Below are 25,271 nucleotides of genomic sequence, written 5' to 3' on the forward strand. Positions count from 1 at the left end.
GTTACCAATGACAGAACGCTGATTCCAAGCATCACCCTCCTTTTAACATGTCAGGTGTGCCATTCTAACCCAACCAGCCTGACAGAATCATCTTGAGCTCGTCAACATTCTCACCTGGGTAAAAAGACGATGACTGAAATGATCTCAGCATAGTCCTTAAAGAAGGACTCTGCAATTCATCTGATCACTCTTCGTCTGGAGTTTATGCTAATTACCATCATAAAAACTTAAGCACGAACTTTTCCAATTTCCAAAGTCGTTCTGAAAACTTTTAGTGCCGACTGTAGAAAGATTATGAAAGAGAGAAAACCTAATTAATTGTAAAAATAGGTAAAAATATTTTTACAATTCATAAAGTTACCGTATTAAGACGGCCCATATGTCATAGTATTAAATATTTACTCCAGTGAGTCAGCAGTTTTGGAAAACGTCGTCATGAAGCAGGACGATGGCGTTAGCTCGCTGAAACTTCAGACCCATGTTTAATATGTTCCTTCATCTGCTGCTGATTTACGTTTTAGTTTGTTAAATTCTAAATATTACTGACACGTTTGTCTTGGTTTGTGTTATTAGTTTTTCTTATTGATAAAGACTTCAGAAAATGAACTGACTTTGAAGTTTCGTTGAGTCCTTGAAACAATTGTTAAAACGGCTAAAAAGAAAATCCCATAAGTACAAACTGGTTTAAAGTGTGACTTAATACATTTAGTTATTCTTTTTTTTATTCATTTTAATCTTTAGGACAGCAGTTCTGGGTTAGAGTTTAGAATGATAAACATTTTCCTTTTATCTTCTGTAATTAGAAAGTCCAGCCTCTTTTCACAATCTTCTCCTGTTTGGATAATTGAACAGTTTTTTCATCAGCTGTGGCGTTGGTTCTGATGCTTGGGTCCAGAGCAACGTTCCAGGTGGGATGGAGGACGAAGCATCTTCTGAGCAGCTCGTCGGCCTGATTTTTTTAGCTTTTCCTGCCGTTTCCGGAGGTCATCCTTGTTTAGCGGCTGAAGCGGTCCTGAACAGCGACTGTTTTTTTACCGTATGGCCCGTCTCTTTTCTCATGTTACACTTCAAAACCACAAAGATTTAACAGTCAAATAGAAAAGAATCACTTGTATGAGGACTTATAGATCTGTATGATCTAGAACTTTAGCTGCTTCACTGCATTTCTGGACGAACAAACATGTTCTAAAAAAACACGCTGTGTTTGGACGCCTCCGTCAAATCAGAACGCCCGGTTCCTCTGAACCCAGAGTGGGAACATTTGGTCATGACGCGGCACCAGATCCGGTAAAAACCAAACCGTTCATTCCAGCCTTTCAGAAAGAAAAGTCCTGATTTGGGCTTGGGGGGAGCAGGAAATGGGGTATATGCTATATGTTTCTATGAACTGCTGAGGAGAGAAGTCCGTTCCTGGAACAGAGAAGGCGGGGGCCTGACGGCGGCCTGACGGCGGCCTGACGGCGGCCTGAAGGCTGCCGACGTTAACCTGAGTCAGAAATCCTGGCAAACAGGTTCCGATCTGGGAAGGACGGTGTCAACAGTGTTTGCCCCCTCCCTCACTAACCCACCGAGGTGCTCTGGTTCCTATTGGGGGTGGGCACAGGTCCACCTGTGAGGGTAAAGAGGGGGACCTGAAGGAGAGACACCCCCCATTCAAAAGAGCCGGCAAAGTTTAAAAAAGAGATTTATTAAAAACAAATATTCATCTTAGTATTTATTTATTTATGATCTGTTACTTTTGTAATGTTTTTAATCTTTAACGATTAAAAACAGAAAATCTTTTTTATGGAGATTTTGATAAAAACAATGTTGACAAACTTCTTGTGATTAAAAAAATACAGTTTCTTTCCTCTTATTTCTAGTTTCCTCTGATGCCCTGAAATAATCTGAAAGTATTAAATCACCGTGACGAAGCTTTAAAAGCTTCAATTCAAACAAATAACTGTGTGTGTGTGTGTGTGTGGGGGGGGGGGGTCGTCTATTTTTACTCTTCAAACTGGCCTTTTTTTAATTTATTGATCCAAAATGATGCAACCGGGCGCTATTCTGAGTTTGAAGGCCAGGAGCCGGTTCATGGGAGGAGATAACGAGGCGGTCGGCGGCAGAGAAGGTCACCCTGAAGCAGCCATGACACCAGGAAGGGCATTCTGCCCCCGAGGGGGGGGCGAGTCCTGCCCTGTCCCGTTTCAGCAGAGGGGGAAGAAGTGTGGGGTGACGAGCAGACATTGTGTGTTGAAGGATCAGCGGTGGGGTCAGCTGTGTGTGTGTGGGGGGGCGTCATAAAGTCAGCAGACGTGCGTCCTCGTGCGCAGAGCGTGCTGACGTAACACCTGGTGGGGGGTGGGGGGGGTGCCTGGTCACGCAGACAATTGTTGCTGAAGTGAAGCTGCTGCGTTCGGAGGAACGTTGTGATGTTTGCAGAGGAACCTGCAGAAACGATCCTCAAACCAACATCTTCAGATTAAAATGAAGAGATTAGGATTACAGCATCAGATCTGATCAGATCAGATGTGATCAGATCAGATGTGATCAGATCAGATCAGATCTTCATCAGCTCATCACCTCCAGACTTGGCAGAACTAGAAGATGAATTCTGTTAAAGTCAGAAACCTCTGCTGGTGTGTGGGGGAGGGGGGTGCTGCTGCAGGAGATAAGACGCCCCCCCCCGGTTGGGCAGCTAGCACTATTGGAGATGCAGTAGTTTGCAGATAGGGGGGGGGGGGGGGGAGATGCTGACAGCGCTGCAGTCAGACAGGAAAAGTGATGACATCACCACGTTCTGCCCCCCCCCCCCACACGCCTACCTCCAGGTACCGTGGCAACATGACAGACGTGCTGCTTGTGTGTGTATGGTGGGGGGGTTATCATTAAAATGCAGCTTCCTACTTGGACTCGCCCCCCTCTCCTCCCAGATACTCCTCCCCTCCTTCCTCTGCTTCAGACGGGTCAGCCAATCAGCAGCCGTGGTGGGGGCAGGGCATAAGAGAACCACCACTCGGATGGGGGCTGTCACATCTCCTGAGAGCTAACAGGAGCTAGCAGCTGAGAGGGAGGGGGCCTGCGTGTGTGTGTGTGCGCAGTCACTGCTGCCTGTCGCAGACTCACAGGCACGACCGCTGCCGCTTCAGACTTTTTCCTTCCAGCCCTCCCCAGCAGCTCGCCTCCCCCGCACCAGCAGACAGAGGGGTCAGACCGTAGGGGGGACAGGAGGAATCCGACGCCAGGCTTCCCGTTTGTCCTTGGCCGCTCCACCTCGCAGCAGCTGACAGCTCCTGGCGGACGTGCAGGCAGCATGATCGCCGCTCAGCTTCTGGCCTACTACTTCACCGAGTTGAAGGATGATCAGCTCAAAAGGGTGAGCGGCTCCTGACGGGCGCGGCGGCCGTCCCGGGGAGCGGCGTCAGGCCTCGGCCGTCCGGGGGCGTTTCACGGCGGGGAGGAGGATGAGGAGGATGCAGGGTTTGGAGGTTAAAAGGGGCGGAGGGATCTGTGGCCGATAATCTGGATTCTGCAGCTTCTTCCTGGGGTTAGCCGTGTTTGACACCTATGTCCTTGAGAGCGGCCGTGGTCACGGATGGAGTGCCCCCCCCCCCACCTCCGACGCACCACCACTGACAGCGCCTAACCGCTGTCAAAACCTGAAGCAGACAGGTGTCAAAGGGGGTGTGCGGTAAACTGATCCTCCTTTTTTTTCCTCCCCGCCCTGCTCCGTTTGTCCCGCTGTCTCCCGTTTCTTCCCGATTACTCGATTACTTCTTCCTCTGCGCCAGCGCCAACGTAAACGCGCTGAAACGGAAACCTGACCTTGTCTGCAGTGAGAACCCGTCATGTGGAAGCCGTGAAATACATCAGTAGAAGAAGAAACATCCCTGATTTTTTTTTTGGGGGGGGGGGGGGGGGGGACTTAATAGTAAAGGGGGCGTGGCCAGTTCATGACGTGATTCTAACAATGCGCCGCTGAAGTAGGTTAATGGGACTAGTATTGGTTAGTGCAGGGGGCTGAAAATGCTGTTGCCATGACAACCCCGTATAGATGACCTTCCTATGGCAACAAAGATGGATCATAAACATCTGAGATGGTAGTAAAGTTATTTTCCTGCTAAAGTCTATGAAATTATCTGAGGAAAACTCATTATGATGTGACGCTGTGTTGAAAAAATACATAAACCGCATAAAACTGATTTTCTTTGAGCATTTTTTTGTACATTTAGCTTAAAAAGCAGCTCGTTTCCTTTATTTTGGATAAAATAATTTATATTTTTATAAATTAAAGTTCCACCTACATTTGTTTTAAAGCACTAAAACACGAAATCGCTTAAAATAAATCTGTTTAAGAAAAGAGAAATAACAAATACATTTGTAAATAATCAAACCTTTAAATTAGAATAACATCAGGTTAGTATTTCTGCAGATTTATCAGGTTATTATTTAAGATTTATCAGAAAACGTAATATATTCTTCGCTTGTAAGCTCCGTTAAAGCTAAAGTCTGGTTAGTTGTCAAACGCCTCGGCGTTCTCTGCATTTGACCCCTCCCCTGGGGGAGCGGCGAGCCGCGGACGCAGCCGTGCTTAGAATCTGTTTGGTGGTTTAACCCCCCAATCTAACGCCTTCATGCCGAGCGTCAAGCAGGGAGGCATGGGTCCCGTTTTCGCAGTCGGCCGTGGATTTGAACTCACAACCTCCCAGTCTCAGGGCGGACACTCCACCACAAGGCCTTCAGATAGAAGTCAAATGAATTTGACAGTGACCCTATGAGTTGGAAGATGATTGACATGAGTGTTCTAAAAATCATATGATCATATGTTTAATCTGGTGGGGGGGGGGGGGGGGGGGCTTTTGGCCCCGCCTTTGTGCGTCGGGCTGCTCTGTATTTTCACCGTCGTCTTGGCGACTTTAGCCTGATCAGTCCTGGTTCGGGTTGTGGGGTTGTGGGGGCCTTGGACTGGACCTGGGTATTCAGGGGGCTGGTCCTACGCTCCACATGGGGGGGTTGGGGTAAATATCAGGTTTTTTGGGGGGGAATCTTCCTTAATTAATGGAGGGGGGGGTCCTGCTATGTTGTCTGTCGTGGGCTCTGTGCAGGAAGGGGGGGGGGCTTCACACCTTTGCTTCCACATGCAGTTGCATCATGGGAGATTCAGACACACCTGTCTGCTCACCTCTGCACAAACACAGGTGTGTGTGTGAGGGAGATGCCTGCTTTGTGTAGGTCGTGCAGTTGTCTGTGTGTGCGTATTCATGTGTGTGTGTAGAACAGTGTGCAGTTACACATAAAAATATGAACGTTAACAACATTTATGCCACTTTCTTGTCTATTTCCATGTTTTTTAATTCTTGAACTATTTTAATTCTTTTTGTACTCTGCCCCTCCCCCCCTCCCTTTTTCTCCCATGTTTCTAAGCTCTTATTCTGAAAGTCAGGCCTTAAATGGGGGGTGGGCAGGACAACAATCATTTAATGCACACTGAGATCAATAACAGGATTTAGACAGAGGAAAAGGGTTCATGAAGAGGTCGTAAACACAAACACACAACCCTAAAAATGCAGAATAAAAGCCTTCCTGAAGAGTTTGAACGTCCCTGTTCTCTCCTAAAATCACTGTTGCCCAATCGGGCATCGAGAAGAAAAGGTTGGACTCTAAAAATAGTCCAGTTAAACAGAGTCGATAAACAGTCTTCGGGGCGGTTTGGGCCTTGGCGGACTGATTGCATAACTAACAAAGAGGATTGAGTGTAAATCCCTGCTGATTGTTGAAGACAAGTGTGGTTTCAATGTGAATATTCTCTATAATTGTTCCCATGAATCTAATGAAATCATTGAAATATAACAGAAAGGTTTGCAGACGAGCTCTCTGACCCGTGACCTCGCTCAGGGTCGCACACACTATGACATGTACATATAAACTATTGATCGTTCCCGTTTTAGCAGAGGACATGCCCGTTATGGAACTGTGTTACTGTGAGGTGATTCACCTGTTCTCTCTTAACCCCCTTGTGCTATCTTGTGGGGTCCAGATGACCCCCCCCCTTACGTTGACGTGTACTCCCTACCATGACAAAGGTGGAAAGATTTCATGTAATCCATGGACACCAGTGAAGATCACAAATCATTGAAGAAAAAAGGTTCAGAGGACTGTCTTGTCGGGTCACGTTAACAGTGGGAGGGGGGTCATCTGGACCCCACAAGATAGCACAAGGGTTAGAGACAAAACCGTTTCAGTGAAACTGACAGAAACAGAACCTGGTTGGTCTCTTTCCCTTCAATTTAGCGGGTCGTCCTCCAAAAAGCACCAAAAGATCGGTGGTCCGGCCAGTAACCCTGAAAAAATGTCTAACGTGACCATCGACATGGAATAGACTACAGGATCGGCCCCAGAACGTTCTGAAGTTAAACTCGCTCAGCTGGCATCTCCACTTTCCAATATGGCAGCCAACTTTACGTAGCGTAGCGACTCTATCCTATAGAACCCAACCATTCTTTTGAGCCCGCCCACAATCGCTGGAAGGGTAATTTGATTGGCTAGAACATGTACAACAAAACTGAATGGAGTGATTGACATGTCTGAAAACTCAAATAAGCTTTTAATATTTATTTTTTATGGTACTAGTAGGACCACAGATGTTGGTACCGGTACCAATTGGAAACCGAGGTTCAGTCCTCATCCCGCCTCCTGAGGGCTTTCAGGTGATGTTTAGGGTTCGGGTCACTTTTACCCTGAATGTGTTTCTGTCAGTTTCACTGAAACTGTTTCGTCTCTAACTCTTGTGCCATCTTGTGGGGTCCAGATGACCCCACTCCCACTGGCACGTTGACGTTGGGAGTGGGGTCATCTGGACCCCACAAGATGGCACAAGGGCTAAAGACCCCTAACGCAGAAAATGTGCTAAATTCTATTTTTTTCCCTTACATTCCTGTAGACGTCGGTGTACATTTGCAGATGTTCCACAGATATTCCTGCGGGGATTCTTAAATTCTAAGGCGCGCTAACGTTTGCCCCGCAGATCGACAAGTACCTGTACTCCATGCGTTTCTCCGATGACACGCTCAAAGACATCATGAACCGCTACCGCCGGGAGATGGAGAGCGGCCTGGGCCGGGACACCAACGCCACCGCCACGGTCAAGATGCTGCCGACCTTCGTCAGGTCCATCCCTGATGGATCAGGTAGGATGTGGGAGTGTGGCTCTGGTCACCAGTGGATGGATAACATTATGTAGATGCTCTACAGTCAGAGGAATTGAAGTTTCCACCTTCAGACCGGATTTACTGGCTGACAGGTCTCTGGAATGATCTGTAAACGGGTGAAAGCAACAAATACATCTGGATTTTTGGATGAAAACTAAACTTTATAGCGCCCGTCATCTAAACTTAGTTTTTAAACTAAGTCCAGATGACGGCCCCTAAGCCTACTACTATGATGGAATCAACCTGGATGAATGAGAGTCTTCATAGACAAACTTTATAGCCGTAAAACTAACTTCAATGATCAGAATAACTAAAACATCAATAAATACCGTATGTTGATAGAATTACTTTAATAACTTCAAGTACATTCCTTTCTTTCTGATTGCTTTTGTGTCATAGAAGCAGATTTTTCACCTAAAAATTAAAATTGAGCTAAAGAACAAAAATAAAACTAATAAACGTTTTTTTAAGTAAAAGCACAGAAACAATTATTTTAACTATTTGAAAGTAAAAAGAGCTCCAAGCTGCTCAACCAGATTTAGGTGACCAACTGCAGCCCTCTGGTTTTATAAATAGCTTCCAGTTTCAACAGCGGCGTTAACCGACCTGGCAAAGGTCAAAGTTAAAAATGACAAAGCCTTTGAAAAGCAGCACTGATGGACACAAAGAGAAAGGCGGTCAAACAAAAGATGACTTTCCCTCCAACGCAGTCCAGGAGTTCAGTCAAAAGTCCGTCTAACCCGACCCGACAGACGCCTGATCGCGGACCCCTGAGAACCTTTACAGTCAGGATTAGATGTTTGAAACGCGGCACCAAAACAGCCCACTTTGTCCAAAGATGCCAACTTTTTCCCGGATGGCTGTTTAATGTTTTAGACTGACTGCGATGCGGTGAAACCCGGGTTCTGGGAGGAACCAACGACTTCTCAGTTCAGGGCTAAGCTGTACGTGATTCAGGGAGACGCACTCGGTCCAAGTCGTCTCCTTCTGGACATGAGCGTGATGAAGAGCAGATTTGAAGACATTTCGTTTTCAACAACACTAAAATTGCTGCTGCAATAATTGACAAAGTCATTTTCTCTGAAAAATGTTTGAGCTGCTCTTCATAAACGATAAAACCTTAAGAGTGTCACTCCGACCATCTTTTGATCTTTTTTCAAAGCGTTCCCAGTGTTTTATCCATTATGATGATGCAGTTTTTAGTTCAAATTAAAAACACGTTGTTTTCTAGGACACAGTTTCTGCAGAGCGGTAGGAGTTCATAAGAGTTGTGGTACAGTCAGCCGTCCGGCGCAGACGAGGAAAACAGAGATGTTCATGGATCTATGTGTCTGCATCAGAATGGAGCAGAGCAGGAAGTTTGTGGCCCCGCCCAGCGGGTTATCTACATCATAAATACGATTTTTTTTCTGACAATTATTTCCTCGGCTCCTGATTCCCCACGACTTGAAAAAAGAAATGTATAGAAGAGAATTTTCATCTACGTCCTCCATTGTTAGAAAATGGTTCCAAGAAAATGTTAAAAAACACCAAAACAACCAATTTTATCACTTTGAAATTCAGCTGTAAAAGACAGAAACCTGAAGCTTCCTGCTTGTAATACAAACTAACAAACTAACAAATCCAAATCCAAAAATCTCAGGAAGTGAGACAGAAAAAGTCTGTTTTCAATGTATTCAAATGTTTTTCTTTTCCTATAGAGCTGCAGCCGACGTGGAAATCTAACCTGAGCTGTCGTACAGCCACTCCAGACCCTGATCATGTCCCCCCCTTGGGGAAAAAAACAAACAAAATGTCTTTAAGACAGCCTTATTATATCCCGTTACATCTGCCACATCCTAAGAGGTTTTTGCCTGAGCCAACAAGGTCCACTTTGATAAAAGCCCAGAGCGGCTGTGACAGAAAACCTCACATGCTTACGGTTCAGGAAGGAGCATCGGGTCATTGTATTGGCATGGATAACACCAAAATAGAGGCGGTAAAGTGAACACATGCTCTGCAGAGTGTCAGTAACGCTCGCGTGTCATTCCAGTCGGGTCAGGAGGATATACAGAGCAACAAACACTAGAGCCGTGGAGTCCAAACCGAGCAGAACTACTTCTTAGAAGGTGGTTCTGTCGTTCTGCTTTTGCTAACAAGCTGATTTTTTAGCTGTAAAGTGACTAAAACAGCAGTAATAAATAATCTTAACCCTTGATATATATTCAGACGCAGACTTTAGTCCTGTGCGCCCGTTTGATAAATCAGCACCAGCAATGGCCGCCTTCAATCACTTTAACCTAAAGCAGGGGTGTCCAAATCCAGGCCTCAAGGGCCGGCAACCTGCTGGTTTTCCAGAAACCCCGCCTCATCTGCTGCATATTACCTGGATCAGGTGTGTTTAGCCAATAAGGAGCTTCAACGGCAGGTTAATTGGAAAACATATTGGACACCGGCCCTTGAGGCCTGGAAGTGGACACCCCTGACCTAAAGACTCGAGTCTTTTTGGACGCGCCGAAAAGTCACTTTGATCATTTAGCCTAAACAGAAAACAGACCTCTGAGAATTTGTTTGTTTTGCCTGAAGTTTACACAATACAAAAAAGGTTCACAAAGGCTCGAACTCTGTTGGACAGAAAAGGGAGACTTCATCGCTCTGGACCTCGGCGGGTCAAACTTTCGGATTCTGAGGGTCAAAGTCACCCAGGACAAGAAGCAGCCGGTTCAGATGGAGAGCCAGGCGTATGATACACCTGACGACATCATCCACGGCAGCGGCACGCAGGTAAACACCGAACACTTCACACCGTTTCATCAGAAACAGAAAACAGAAATGGAACAAAGTCTTTCCATTCATATCTGAACATTACAGGAATCATCCAAACAGTCACTTTTTCCTTCAGTCTTTCTACTTTTTCACGTTTAAGATTTGAAATAATTTAAAATATAGTCTTTATTGGAAAGACTACGAAACATTGGTCTGGCGTGATCCATGCGTGATCTACGTCATTCATACGCGTTTCTTGCGTTCGTCATTTGTGAACAGATGTCCGTCGACGGTCTTTATGTGAATTCGGTTTTGAAATGTTCAAAGTTTTGGGTGGGTTGAGAATTACAGTTTATACGCACGTATCAACGATGTATAACTATTATATCACATATACAGCATACAGTTCACGTTCAAATTACGCAATTGATTCTCAAATCACTACTGAATTGCATATAAAAATTATTACAATCACACGGTCCATGTTCTTTACGTGTTCTTTGTTTGGTTTATTCGTACTTCTGTGGTTTTAACGTGGCTCATTCATAAAACATCTGTGAAAATTTAATGTAAAGACCACAACTTTTTCCATGTATATTCACGTATGACCAATCTTCATCTGTGTAAAATGTACGCCGCAGTGTTTGCGTGACATCATGGCTTTTAGGCCTTGGTTGGAACAATGAGTCTCACAGGGATTGACCTTCATGAAGGAGCTGACCATGTGAAAACACATAGGGGGGGGGGTCCACTACATTGTGAGACCTTGTAGGCTACCTGAGCTCCTCTGCTAAAGCTAGCATGTTTCAAAGTGCTGAAATTACATTTACAAACGCATTTAACACATTAGAAACAGCCTTGAGATCATTTTAACTTAGTAAAATCGGATTTCTAGGTGTTTTTTCACACTTTATGTGGAGTTTGTAATCCTCACAAGAATGCCTGTGCTTACCTCCCCTCTGGGGTCCACATGGAGACCGCGAAGAATGCCGCTAACCAACAGGAAGTAGCAGTGCAACCTTCAAAATAAAAGTCTCCACCCAAAACGCTTTATTCAAATCAACAAAACAACAACTTTGCACTAGACAATGAGTGTCACTGTATGATGTTCTGTGTGCGCAATGTTTGTAAATAAAGCTAAAAAACAAACAAAGATGACAAAGGAAATTTTGGTGAAAACAAAACATAAAGACCACATCGGCTCCATATCTCGATGGCCAAAATACAAAAGCTCCTATCTCAAAAATATCAATACTTTTCAGAAAACGTTGACTGTAAATGAGAAATGGACTGATTGAGTTTGATGTCATCCCTAAAAAATGATTCACTTCCAGCTCCAAACAAGAGAAGTCAATTCAGTTGCCATTTCTTTTTCACAATACGGATGCCGCCATGTTGGAGCCAGACACAGTCGATAAGCAGTGATTGGTCCAAGATAGTCCTAGTCAATGTTTCTATGGCAACCACTGTCACCAATCAGGAGTGAGCTTGTTGGCAGGCCACACCCCTTTCACTTAAAAGCAGACTAAAAAAATCTGTCAAAGGTTTTGGATGTTGGGACGTGGGGGTCAGCAGGCTCTGCCTACTTTTTTTTGAGACATCTGATTGGTCAGATTATAATTTGAAAAACTTGAACTACAGAAACAATATAAAAATTTGAGGATTATCAAGAACATGTTCAAAAGAAGGTATCTAGAGCAAGAATGGTTCTTCTGACCAATAGAATGAGTAGCAGCTGTTTATTTCTCAATAGAAGTCGATGGGATTTTGGCATTTTGGAGCCATCCAGTGGTTTATTGCATATTCTCTGTTGTAATAAAGTCTCTTCTGTGTCCAGCTCTTTGACCATGTTGCAGAGTGTTTGGGGGACTTCATGGAGAAGCAGAAAATCAAGGATAAGAAGCTTCCTGTGGGATTCACGTTCTCCTTCCCCTGCGCCCAAACCAAGCTGGATGAGGTAGCCCCTTCAGCGACTCTCACACCAACACAACATTCCTCACAGCTCAGGCTCGGAGTGTTTTCACCCAAACGGATTCATTTCACAGTGGAACGGTAACCAGCGCTTGTTTTACAGGCGGTCTTGTTGACTTGGACAAAGAAATTTAAAGCCAGCGGCGTGGAAGGCATGGATGTGGTGAAGCTTCTGAACAAGGCCATAAAGAAACGAGGAGTAAGTTTCTCCAAGAGTTGATCTGCAAAATGATCAGAAGTCAAAGCATTTTTGTTGTTAGTCCTTGTTTTTTTTAAGTCTGCGTCGTTGGATTGTTTTTGTTTTCTCAGGACTATCAGGCTGACATCATGGCAGTGGTCAATGACACAGTTGGAACTATGATGACATGTGGATTTGATGACCAAAGATGTGAAGTGGGAATAATTATAGGTATTTGTGTTTTTCTTACGTGATGGGACATTTAAAAAAAAGACATGAAAACAACAGACAAATCCTGCAACCCATCTGTTATCAGAAGCTAAAATCTGCTTTTCCCCATTTTTTCTCAGGTTAAAGACGTTGATTCTGTTGTCAAAGGTTACAACAAAAATGTGACTGCGTCTCCTTCCAGGAACGGGAACAAACGCCTGCTACATGGAGGAGCTGCGGCACATCGACCTGGTGGAAGGAGACGAAGGCCGCATGTGCATCAACACGGAGTGGGGCGCCTTTGGAGACGACGGCTCCCTGGAAGACCTTCGCACAGAGTTCGACCGTGAGATTGACCGAGGCTCCATGAACCCCGGGAAGCAACTGTGAGGGTTTAATCCATATAAAATAAAACACGAGTGTAGAAAAGAGGTTTTCTGAAGGGGGTTTGTGTCTCTGATAAGGTTCGAAAAGATGGTGAGCGGGATGTACATGGGGGAACTGGTTCGACTCATCTTGGTCAAGATGGCCAAAGAGGGGCTGCTTTTCGAGGGAAGAATCACCCCAGAGCTCCTGACCAGAGGGAAAATTGAGACTAAACACGTCTCTGCCATTGAAAAGTAAGTGCAGAGATGTGATGGTAAACTCGAGTTTGCAGGCGGTTTGGAAAAAAAACACTTTTCTTTGAGAAAAGACACACATGAAAGAGGATATCTGCCATTTCAGGTCTAAAGAAGGGCTGAAGAAATGCATGGAAATCCTGACGAGGCTCGGCGTGGAGCCGTCGGACGAGGACTGTCTGGCCGTGCAGCACGTCTGCACCATTGTGTCCTTCCGCTCGGCAAACCTGATTTCTGCAACCCTGGGAGCCATTCTGTGCCGCCTGAAGGACAACAAAGGAGTGGCACGCCTGCGCACGACCGTGGGCATCGACGGTTCGCTCTACAAGATGCATCCTCAGTGAGTTTTGAGCTTTAGGACCAAAGCCAGCTGGCTGGAAACGTTCAAATCCACTGACACGACCGATGACAGAAAGCTTCCGAGTAATGCAGATGAGCCACATCAGACATTTGTTCACAATGAAATCAGACTCTTCTGATCCTACGTCACATTTTGAGTTTGAACTGCAGCGTCCTGTTGTGATGCTTCCATCTGCCAAGTTCATCAGAAATCTGTTCAACACGGTTAAACTCTTTCTGATTTCACAGTCAGTCGTTTGAACTTCTGATCCCAAAAGGATGCTCTCCTCAGCCTCTCTTCTGCTCTGTGATCAGGTACGCTCGGCGGCTGCACAAGACCGTGCGCCGTCTGGTTCCGGACTCGGACGTGCGCTTCCTGCTGTCAGAGAGTGGGAGCGGGAAGGGCGCGGCCATGGTGACGGCGGTGGCCTACCGTCTGACGGAGCAAGCGCGGCAGATCCAGCAGACGTTGGCGGAGTTCAGGCTGAACAAGAGTCAGCTGCTGGAAGTGAAGAAACGCATGAAGGTGGAAATCGAGAGAGGCCTGAGGAAGGAGACCCACAAAGAAGCCACGGTCAAGATGCTGCCCACTTTTGTCCGAAGAACACCTGACGGAACAGGTGAGCAACAGGGAACAGTCAGAAGGAATGATCACCTTTCTGAGTTTGGATTTATTCATTTGTATATAGAAGTAAAATTGTAAAATGAGAAACAAAATTGTGAAAATATAAGAAAGAAGTCAAAATGTTAAAAAAAATTAAGTAGTGAAAGTATAAAAGTAAAATTACTATAGGCATAAAATTGTAAAATATCGAAAGGGAAAATGTAAAATTATGAGAAAAAAGTGAAATTTTACAAGAACAAAACCATACATATATTAGAAAAAGTCAAAATATTTACAAAAAAGTCGTAAAACTATAAGAAAGTCAAAATATGACGAGTAATATTTTAGTATACAAAGAGGTAGTGGTGAAATGAGAAAAATGTCATGTCAAATTTCACAATTTTACGTGAATCAAGTCACAATAATTAGAAAAAGTCAAAATTTTCCAAGAGTTAAACTGTAAAATTATGAGAAAAAAGTCAAAATTTATATTAAAAAAAATTGGAAAAGCAGATTCAGCAAGATTCTTGAGCAGTGTGACGTCCGTCCACCGTTTCTGAATGATCTTAACATAAATTAAATCAGTTTATTATTTATAGAGCACTCATACTAGGAGAGAAGTGCCGAACATAAAATCAAATCACTAAACAATCAAATACAATGAAGAAAAAATAAAACAATAAAAGTGATAATCGACTATTGTTTGATGGGCTTTGGTGGCACTTTAAAAGCTAAATGTGACAACTTATTTTGGAAAAAAAACATGACTTTTTATTGTAAAGTTTTTACTTTTCATATTTTTTTCTATGTAGTGGCCCAAATACTCGTTATATTAATGGGGATCTTAGAAGTTTGGATAACTTTGTTAACAAATTGAAGTCTTGCTTCTGTTTTGTTCTTTCAAATGAACAGAAAACGGAGACTTCCTTGCTCTGGACCTCGGTGGGACAAACTTCCGTGTGCTGCTGGTGAAGATCCGGAGTGGGAAGAGGCGATCGGTGGAGATGCACAACAAAATCTACGCCATCCCTATAGAGGTCATGCAGGGAACAGGAGAGGAGGTAACGGCTGCTTTAGTGACCTCCTTCCTCAGCAGAAATGTTTGTGTTTCCAGCAGTTTCAGCACAGGAAGTGATTGTTTTTTCCAGCTCTTTGACCACATCGTGCATTGCATTTCTGACTTCCTGGACTACATGGGGATGAAAAGCGCTCGGCTGCCTTTGGGCTTCACCTTCTCCTTCCCCTGCCATCAGACCAGCCTTGATGCAGTGAGTTCATATCAATTATTTACTCCTTTTATGAGGTTACATAAAGAAAAAAGGAGCATATTGGCATTACAAAAACCAACTCTAGAACAAGTCTGTTTCTATAAAGCTCCAACAGTTTTAGTTTTTTTAAATGAACCATTTTTATGTTTTCTGTTCACACGTCTGTGTTTCATTTCATAAACAAACATTTAAGCTTTTTGGTATTTTTAAAGGTAAGTAAACCACACCGTTTTCAAATATTTTTGGATGACAGGTTGGAAGAATAGCTTCTTTGTTTAAAAAGCTTCCTGATTGGGGTCCATCTCTCGCCTTCAGGGAATCCTGGTCAACTGGACGAAAGGCTTCAAGGCCACAGACTGTGAAGGTGAAGATGTGGTGGAGCTGCTCCGGGAGGCCATCAAGAGAAAAGAGGTGACGGTTCCCCATAAACGCAGCCATCTCCGTCACGCCAAAACGTGCATAACCTGCAAAATGCAAAGTCTTCTGCTGCTTCCAGGGAACACTCGGCTTTGCCCTCTTCAGCTGCCCCAGAACGCCACAGAGGGGCAGTTATAGTCACATGGGGCAAACGCGAGCCCGAGTTTGCCGGCGTAAACTATAGGATGACACATGACTATAGGATGCAGTCGAGGGATAATCCTGAAGTAATTTAAAAGAGAACTTGATTATGCTGTCGCGGCACAAACACATCTAATCCCCGCCCCCTCCCCTCCAACGCCTCACCTGCGGGGGAACAACACCACCTTACAGACGGAGAGAGGGTGGAAAATGCATTTTTATGATCTTTGCACGCATTCCTGACGCTAGCATCTGACACATTTACTTTTGTAGGTGGAGGATCCAGTAAGTATAAAGTGAGCGTAGATGCGTAAGCGAAAGGTAAAGCCTGGCGTCGTGTGTGCTTTCTGTTGTGACGGCATGCGGTGACGCCGCAGGATGGCGGCGCTCCTGAACATCTTTGTTTCATCCGTGTCTGCATTGAGCTGAGAGTGGCTTTGAGCAGCTGGCGAGGCGTCCGTCCACGCGTGCATTCAGCGCCGCCTGACATTGACATGTGAATCTAACACGGCTTTGACGCAGAGTGAGCTTCTGGTTCGGGAAGTCTTAACGGTGGCTGATGGGGTTTGGTGTTTGTTTACTGCGTCACCTGCTTCTGTTGTGTAAATGAACCGGACAGAATCAAACTCTGGTGACCTTTTAGGCTCCAGCTGTTGCTTTAGGTTTAGAGTGACTGAATACATATGCTGGGTTTTACCAAAAAGCCTGTTCACTGGTGTTCACTCTAAAACATTATTCTGTTTTACCCACAATGCCTCACCGTTATTAATCCGTTTGTTGGGCATCAACAGCTGCGTTTCCATTGACTAGGATATTGTGCAAATTGGATTTGCGACATTCAATTGGCCTCATGGAAACACGACAATTTGAAGGAAAAAAACATCCATTTATCAGAAAACAAAAATTGCATTTGGAGTTGGTGGTATTTGACATATGTCTCAAAGCTGCAATAGAAAACCTTATTTTTGGTTGAATGAGTCACATGACCAACAATCGGATGGCGATGCGTTTCTTGGTAGGAACTGGCGGCGGAGGTTCCACACCCAGCTCATCAGAAGCCTAGCGTGTCAAGCGGGATTGTTGCATCCACCAACCAGGATTTCCCAAAATCGCTTCATCTGTAGCCCCTCCCACGTGTCAGGAGCTCGCCGCTCCACGGCTCCTTTAATAGATGATGATTGGCGCTAGAGCTGTGACAGAAATGTGAATGCATCTGCTGTCAATCAATATTTCACGTCCATCACTGTGTTTTATGGCGCGAGTCGGTTTGTGTTTATTTACATTTATGATGTAATGGAAACAGTGTCATTGATAAATTGTGTTTTTCCGACATTTCTAGCATTTCGCTAAAGTTTTGCACGTATGTTTAATGACACACAGCCACTGACGGAGTCTTTCATGTTTTTGGACACAAATGTTTTCAGCCACAGAAGAAAAAAAGCTTTTAGAAACTAGAGCGAGTTTTATTTAGACCTAAAATTTCCTTCTCGTAAGATTTTTAAAAATATAATTAAAAATTGAAACCACTAAAATGATCTCTCTTCCAAAATATCATCTAAAAACAGATCATTCTGATAAGTGAACGAAAAAGATAAGCGTTTGGTCTGAAATGACTAAAAAATATTTAATTTGTTCTTAGAAATACACAACTTCAACAAAAACACAAACCGTTCTAAAATGTGTCAGTAAATGAATAAACACTGAACTGTTTATCGCTTCCCAGAGCAGCAAAAGTATTCAACCAGAGCAGTTTAGGGCAACAAATGATGAACAAAGACTTCCAAAATGAAGACAGAAGGTTCATCCAGTAAGTTAATTCAGTTCACATGCTTAGTTCCACGCAGAATGAGACTTTTTTTTTTCATTTAATGTATCATTTTATGTATTTATTTTTACAAATTGTTCTTGTAATCTGTTAGGTGTTGTCTTTTTTGAAAATATCTTAAAAACTCAAAGAAAAAAGAAGGTTCATCCATGAAAAGACTGAGAATGTGACGCCCACTTCAAGCTTTGAGACGTTTATAAGGAAGCGTTCCGACATGTTTGACCCAGACAGAGAAAACTACCAAACACTAACACATGCATGACCCGCTGCTGATAACACTGGAAGCTTCTAGAGCGTCATGAACCACGCTGGCTCCAGCATCTATAAAGTTCTCTACGTTAAAGTTGCATGTTTAGAAATGAGCTGAGACTAATGATGGTAACTGGACTCAAAGGCTCTAAACTTTTTTTTTTTTAAAAGGCTAAAATGTATAAAGGATCTGTTTTTTTGAGCTTTCAGACGTCATAGATGTAGAGTAAAATGATTCATTTCTAAGATGACTGTTTGCACCGTTTGCAGGAGTTCGAGCTGGACGTGGTTGCAATCGTGAACGACACCGTAGGAACCATGATGACCTGCGCTTATGAGGAGCCGACGTGTGAAGTGGGACTGATTGCAGGTAAATAAAAAAAACAAAAACAGCCTTCTGTTCCCACTGAACCTCTTTCATAGTTTGGTGTCCTGAACTAACCCGGTTTAGCTGCTTCTTGGTCTAAATGCTACGGCGGCGTGTCCTCACAGGGACAGGAAGTAACGCCTGCTACATGGAGGAGATGAAGAACATCGAGACTGTGCCGGGAACTGAGGGCCGTATGTGCGTCAACATGGAGTGGGGCGCTTTTGGAGACAACGGCTGCTTGGATGACATCAGGACCAAGTATGACCAGGCAGTGGATGAGAACTCGCTGAACGAAGGCAAACAAAGGTCAGGAGCTTCATTGACTCCCAGAGCTGTGTGATCTCAAGCCATCACTGCGTGAAGCTCGTAAAAGGACAAAAACCTCCAAAGTCCTGCCGTTCCCCATAGCTGATCTTTGTCTTTGGTGGGGCAGGTACGAGAAGATGTGCAGCGGCATGTATCTGGGAGAAATCGTCAGGCAGATATTGATCGATCTGACCAAGCGTGGGTTCCTCTTCCGTGGACAAATTTCAGAGACGCTCAAAACCAGAGGCATTTTTGAGACCAAGTTCCTGTCCCAAATCGAAAGGTGAGAGAAGGATTTAACTCCCTCGACTGATTCATTCAGCCTCATCCACTTACAAGCCAAGAGTCGTTCAGCAAAAACAACAAACACCACATTAAAAGTCCCAAACATCATGGAAATGTCGGAAACGACTGTGACGTTTTTAGCTAAAAAGTCCAACTGGAAGAACACACTGTTCAAAAAGAAATACAAACTCATCTGTTATGCAAAAACCAGAAATCTTCTCTAAACAGAATTGAACTCTCAAAGGGTTAAATCCTACAAACATCCCGGGCCCACAGTTCACTTCATCATTGGCAAAATTGTTTTTAACTGGTTTTTACACAACAAAACACATTTTTAAAGGAATAATTCTCTCAATAGGCTCCGTGCACAAAAGTAAGGAGTTCTACTTCCGCCGCCTTGAGTGTGAGGCCGACCATTTCCGGCTTGCGACTTCTATAGCAGCGACACGGCAGATTTTGATTGCGAAAGATGGCAAATTTCACCCGTTTTCTACAAACAAGGTCTCCCGAAAATCGACGTGCACGACATCTACGGGATTGTCGACCAGTGCGTGGTTACAGGCAAAATATCGTGTCGAAAATACCGAAAAGGAAATGTGTCCCGTTGTAAACAAACCTTTGCTGTCACATTTATGCAGCAGCTCGGTAATATACGAGGCGATCTTCCAAACGTGCTTTTATTAATTTTATGAATATTATGAAGTGCCTGTTCGCTCTCATTTTATATTTAATCATTGTGGTCAGTGCTTTATTTGTGGAAGAAGAACAGAACTGAAGAACAACCCAGTGTTAGGAGAGGCTAACAACACGGGCTAACAACATCAGCCTTTATTTGTCGGGGCACAATTAGAAGCACAATTCCATGTGTCGTGATTTTTTGAACAGTTTCTAAGGACTGAGCGGCATTTCTGCTCTGAAAAGCTCACACACTGCCCCGTGACGGCTGTGTAACTTACACAGCTTACACTGTAAGCTGGCCGCTCGAGCTCTGCTCTGTCCTCGCGAGTCTGGCAGCCGCTAACCCAGAGCGGCGGCTCGGCTCGCAGTCCGAATTCTCACACATAACAAAACGCACACGTAACAAAGCACCCTCCCCTCAAACACATTAATAAATCCAGCTGCTCTGCTCATTCAGAGAGGTTCACTCGGTCCACTGGCTCCGGAGCCCGAACGCAGAGCTCGGATGCCGGGTCCAGACGTCAGTGAGCACGCACCCCCCCCGCATCTCCCTCGTGAGGGGTGAAAGAGACGGGAGAGCCAGCGGGGCGAGAGCTGAGCGGGGCTTTACGCGGGGCGTCCGCAGAGCCGCTGGTCGGTCCCGTATGAGCTCACAAGCTTTCTCTCAGCGAAACACCGTTTATGCATGACGTAAACCCAGATCAATAGTGACACACGATCGGAATGACCGTTTACATGAACAACGATCGGTATACCCAGCTATCTCGATCGGAAAGAAATTTTGATCCGAACGAGTCTGACCGGGGCAAAGTATTCCGAACGGCGTGTTTACATGACGCATTTTCTTTCCGATTGCTGCAAATACGAAACACGACTAGTCTTGCTTGGGGTGAAGTCCTCCCGCCGTGTTCACCATCCATTCGGCTCTCTCACCGACACATCTACTGGAAAGCTATGAAAGCTTATGTTAGTACTGTTGTACTTTGACAAATTCGCACACGGGTACACAACAGTGTTGTGATGTCATTGTCACGCGTTGAAACACCAAACGCCTTTCTTTTACCCGAAATCCGCTCCTTTTTACTCAAAACTAGCAACTCAACAAAACTCCCCACAACAATAACACGACCAACAGGAAGTTGTCGGCCTCACACTCGAAACACGGAAGTTAACCGGAAGTTCTGTCGTGCACGTAGTCTATTTTGTCCTTGATGTTCACAAACACACAGCTAAGTGTGTGAGACGACGTTTAAAAATGATAAATTAATCAAACCAGCCGATATATTTCTTTATTTAGAAAACATATATCACTTCATCAAGTCTATAATCCTTTTTTATGATTCCTTTTTTCTTTAAGTTTCTAATGTAAGAATTCATGCGTCTATTCTTGAAACCACCAGTTGTGTGAAGTGTTTTTTAAATAAAGTTCCATTTGAATATAAATTCAACAGTGAATTGAACAGAACCAGTACTTCGGGATACCAACCAGGGTCATGATGGCTCTCTTCTTATAAATCAATGACCCTTCAGAGTCTACAGACCATCTCTTGTACGATGAAATAAAACCAACCCTAAATGATAATACAAACAAAAAATATAATTTATAAATCACCTACATAACGTTTACAAGAGTGTAAACACTGATGGCGGAACTCACCAGATTAGTTGGTAAATTAGGGCATCTAATAGTCAAAGAGGAAAGACATAATGGTTCAGTCCGTCTCAGCTAAACAGCTGAGACGGATCCGATTACTGTGCTGCTGTTGGCTGACCTCTGACCCCTCTGCTGCTCCCCAGCGATCGTCTGGCGCTGCTGCAGGTCAGGGCCATCCTGCAGCAGCTGGGACTCGACAGCACCTGTGACGACAGCATCATCGTCAAGGAAGTGTGCGGCACGGTGTCCCGGCGCGCCGCTCAGATATGCGGCGCCGGGATGGCGGCTGTGGTGGACAAAATCCGCGAGAATAGAGGACTGGACCACCTGGACGTCACCGTGGGTGTCGACGGCACCCTGTACAAGCTGCACCCACAGTAAGAAGCGGCACGGAGACGACTGCTGAGCCATCAAAGCATAGGACCTAAGCTGATAGCTGATCAAATAACCCCAATGAAAGCAGTTTAATGACCACCGATCCAGCTTTTGACATCAGTTGATTAACATTCATAATCACAAAGAGCCGACAGGGTCAAATATGGCCGCAGTTAATTGCTCCTATCCAAAATTTACAAATAATTAAAAAAAAAATCCCATTAAATTTAAAAACCCAGAAGAAAATTGTTCTTGGGTTCTCCAGGGTTAAATGAAATGTTTTAAGGAGGATAAAGCACACATCACGTACTGTTCTTTAGGCTTTAGTCTCAACCGTCCTTACGGGTCACAACCGTCCTTACGGGTGGCTACGCAGGCGAAAAACCCGTACGGGGAACGCAGGTGACCCACACAAAGCATCAAAGCCGTAGACGCTCAGTGAACCCGTAGAGAGAAAACGTTTATGCACATTTACTTTCTACGGGCATGCTGCAGGCGACAGGTCGTAGAGAACACGTATACAACATGCAAGGGCGACTGGGTAAAGATGCAGGCGTGTCGTCAACCCCCCCAAATCCTCCAGACTGCGCAAGAAGCCCGTTAGTGCTGTTCACGTGACACGTGCGCGCTCCTAGCGTGCAGCCTGACTGTTAGAAATGAGGAAATTAGACAGAGTGTAGTTTGTGTGGACATCCCACGGGCACTTGTGTATCACGTGCACACCCCGTGTGTGTGGGGAGACGAAACAACAGTATCCCCTGTACGTCATAAGCGCATCCATTATCCTTACGAATACTTCCTGATGCACTTACCACACCCACGACAATGGTACGTTCCGTCTTCACGACGTCCCTTGAGGCGGCCATACGAGCCTGAAAGGAGCTGAAAGACCTATATGTGCTTCCCTTGAGATGCAGCCGCTCCTCGGACCCGGAAAACCCAAAAAAAAAAAAAACACCAGAACCCACACAAGGTCAACTGTTGGCTGTTAGGGATTCTGGATCCCTAAAGGAGTTTGTTCAGTACAATTGAAGGAAATAATTATATGTATTTATTAAAGTTGGAAAAACATGTACAAACTTTAACAGCAGGATTTTCAGGCTCTGCATCAGTCTTTTATTTAAATAATTGTACTGTTCATTCACAGGTCAAGGTGAGAACGGCCTTTAAACATCTGCAGATGATTTAACTCGGCACGTAAAAGTGCATTTAGTTTTTTCCTCCAGTCTGAATAACTGAAGTGCTTCTCCTCGACTTTCTCCAGCTTCTCTCGGATCTTCCTGCAGACGGTAAAGGAACTTGCCCCTAAATGCGATGTCAACTTCCTGCTATCGGAGGACGGAAGCGGGAAAGGGGCTGCCCTCATCACCGCCGTGGGCTGCCGCCAGAGGGAGCTGGACGCCCAGAACCAGTGAGGGGGCTCCTCCTGCTGCTCCACCCTGACCTCCACCCACCGCACAGCCCAAATCGGTCTCCCGTTGGCAGCCGTGACTCCATTTCTGCGCCAGCTTCGGTCTAGCCACAGCCAGAGGCGCGCTGAAGAAAAATCATACTGAAGATGCAAATATCTGTTTATAGCACCAGAGGGTTTATTATTTCCATCTTTGTACATTTTCCTCAGAAGCTTGTCAATAACCCGCTCTATCTAATCTCCTTAGGTGTGCAATATTTGTGTATTGCTGATTTTATTTTTATATGGAGGTAAATATATGACTGTATTTATATAGCCGAAGCCAATTGGTTTCCCAAAGGTCATTTAGGATTTTGCACCGCAGACAAGGAAATGTTAGCCTTTTTATATGAGATCTGCAACGGTGGTGATCTCCAAACGGAGGAAGAGGAGGATCCTCCTCAGAGAACCTGAAGGGCTCGAAAGCCAAGAGTCACGGCTGTTCAAATCATGGTCATTTTGTGTGTGCGTCCGGTCACTACTAACCCTCGTTTGTGCAACCGTGTCACTGACATATTGATTTATTCCTGGAGAGTGGACCGGGGAGATTTAAAGGAAGTGTTAGCCAATCTTATTGCTCTTTGTGATTCTACTTTAGGTGTTGTGATGACTCCCACTTCTAAACACTGTTATGTGCAATGAATAAATGTTTGAGCCCCACGGGGAGGACGGGCACTGCGAGCGCTTCTGTGTGTCTGTGGATGAGTGTCCGACCGTGGCGACCTGTAGCTTTCGATGTCCAGAGCTCTGTGGAGACTGCATGCCTTACAACACGGAGGGTGCTGCATCCTTTTTCCTTTGTTAATTGTATTTTTACATCAGTATAGAGTTGTGATCAACAGTAACTCAAGTGGATTCATTAAACTACATTTTGTTGTGGAGTTCATTCTGTCTCTTTTTCCCTGCAAAGTTGGGACTCTGTGCCCGTGAATCTAAAGGTGGCGTTGGGTTTCCACCATAGTCCAGGAATGCGTTTATATTTACAGATAAAATCATGCCAGCATCAGTTTTTGGTCAGATTTCTGCTGCTTTAACAGAATAAATCCTATTAGCTATTTTTCATTTATAGACTAAAACATTTGAAAAGGTATCAGATAAATAAACAAATACTCGCAAAACAAAACACAAACATGTTTTTGAAAGAGTCATAACTTTGTTCCAGGTCTTAAAGCAGATATTTCATGAAACAACTTTGATAAATTAATGCCTATAAAGGTGTAAGATCCTTCTAAAAAATATACTTTTTAGCACTTGAGATTCTTTCTAAACATTTGGGTGTTTATTTTAGCACAATTCTTGCCTTGACGCTTTTCAGACCATACATTTGGTTTTTTTGCTGAGTTTACGCAAAAAAGATTTTCTTAAATGAACTTTGCACAGTCAGTGAAATGACCAAGCAAAGAAAATAAAAAATAAATAAATTAATTAATTTTATTGACAGGTGCCTCATCAGATGCATGAAGAAATATTTAAAGAGGACTTTAAATCTCAATTTGAGACTTAATTTCCATAATAAAGCATAAATACTGGTCAAATTGAAAAAAATTGGTAATACTTTGTCTTTTACTATTTGGTTTATTGCATCTCAATTTTTACTGAACATTTTTGAAAATATTTAGGGGGGAAAGGCCATAATAAGTCCAAATTATTGAGATCCTGCAAAATCAACCCCTTTTTTTTGAAACCTCTTTATTTGATTCTATTGGATTTTTAGTCATTTAAAAATTCCAGTTTTTTTAGTTTAACCCTTGTGCTATCCTAGATGACCCCCCCCCTTCCATTGACGTGTTCCCCCTACCATGACAAAGGTGGATAAAGGTGGAAAGATTTCATGTAATCCATTGACACCAGTGAAGATCACAAATCATTGAAGAAAAAAGGTTCAGAGCACTGTGTAGTGGGTCTAGATGACCCAACTCCCAACGTTAAAGTACCTAGGACAGCACATGGGTTACATGGTTGGACTACCCATCACATGCGTGAACTTTAGCCGACCTTCCGTCCAAACAGAGCAGAAGATGCTGGTGATGCTTCATTCTAGAGCAGAGGTCAGGCCGGTTGGTGTTTCAGCTCTGAAGCTGAAGAGGTTTGGCAGAAAAAAGTAAAAACAGATGAAGAACATTTTGTTTTTCAAGTTGTCTCCTTAAGGCCGTGTGACACAGCCGCTACGTACATTTTATGCATATTGCACGGATGAAAATTGGCCATAGGTGAATATACATAGAAAAAAAAGAGAAAAGTTGTGGTCTTTACATGAAATTTTCACAGGTGTGACACAAATGAACCACAACAAAACCACAGAAGAAGTGTGAATAAACCACGCAAAGAACATAACATAGAACATAAACCGTGGGCGATTATTGTGCTGTCTGTATGCAATTCATTGGTGATTTGTGTGT

At 44.2% G+C, this 25,271-nt stretch overlaps 2 protein-coding genes across 3 annotated transcripts in view; one reads left to right on the forward strand and one right to left on the reverse strand.

Moving 5' to 3' along the window:
• myom2a (myomesin 2a) overlaps positions 1-25,271 on the reverse strand; it is a 56,898-nt gene that overhangs the window by 30,191 nt on the left and 1,436 nt on the right. The window contains exon 2 of one of the 2 annotated variants that reach the window (XM_078948368.1): positions 7,016-7,293. In XM_078948368.1, the coding sequence (XP_078804494.1) occupies positions 7,016-7,059 (44 nt within the window). In that variant the 5' untranslated portion in view covers positions 7,060-7,293. Of the gene's footprint in view, positions 1-7,015; positions 7,294-25,271 lie in introns of those variants that run through there. The other variant, XM_078948351.1, reaches the window with a different exon arrangement.
• LOC101157032 (hexokinase-1) lies at positions 2,968-23,758 on the forward strand. Its single transcript, XM_004065477.5, has 18 exons — positions 2,968-3,355; positions 7,004-7,166; positions 9,802-9,950; positions 11,770-11,889; positions 12,007-12,102; positions 12,213-12,312; positions 12,494-12,677; positions 12,756-12,911; positions 13,018-13,251; positions 13,566-13,870; positions 14,767-14,915; positions 15,003-15,122; positions 15,438-15,533; positions 18,025-18,124; positions 18,247-18,430; positions 18,558-18,713; positions 21,191-21,424; positions 22,687-23,758. The coding sequence occupies exons 1-18, from the start codon at positions 3,293-3,295 to the stop codon at positions 22,835-22,837; spliced, it is 2,760 nt and encodes a 919-aa protein (XP_004065525.1). The 5' UTR covers positions 2,968-3,292; the 3' UTR covers positions 22,838-23,758.

Source organism: Oryzias latipes, chromosome 1 (genome assembly GCF_053564925.1).
Source record: "Oryzias latipes strain Hd-rR chromosome 1, Olatipes_Hd-rR_3.1".
NCBI classification, from domain to species: Eukaryota; Metazoa; Chordata; class Actinopteri; order Beloniformes; family Adrianichthyidae; genus Oryzias; species Oryzias latipes.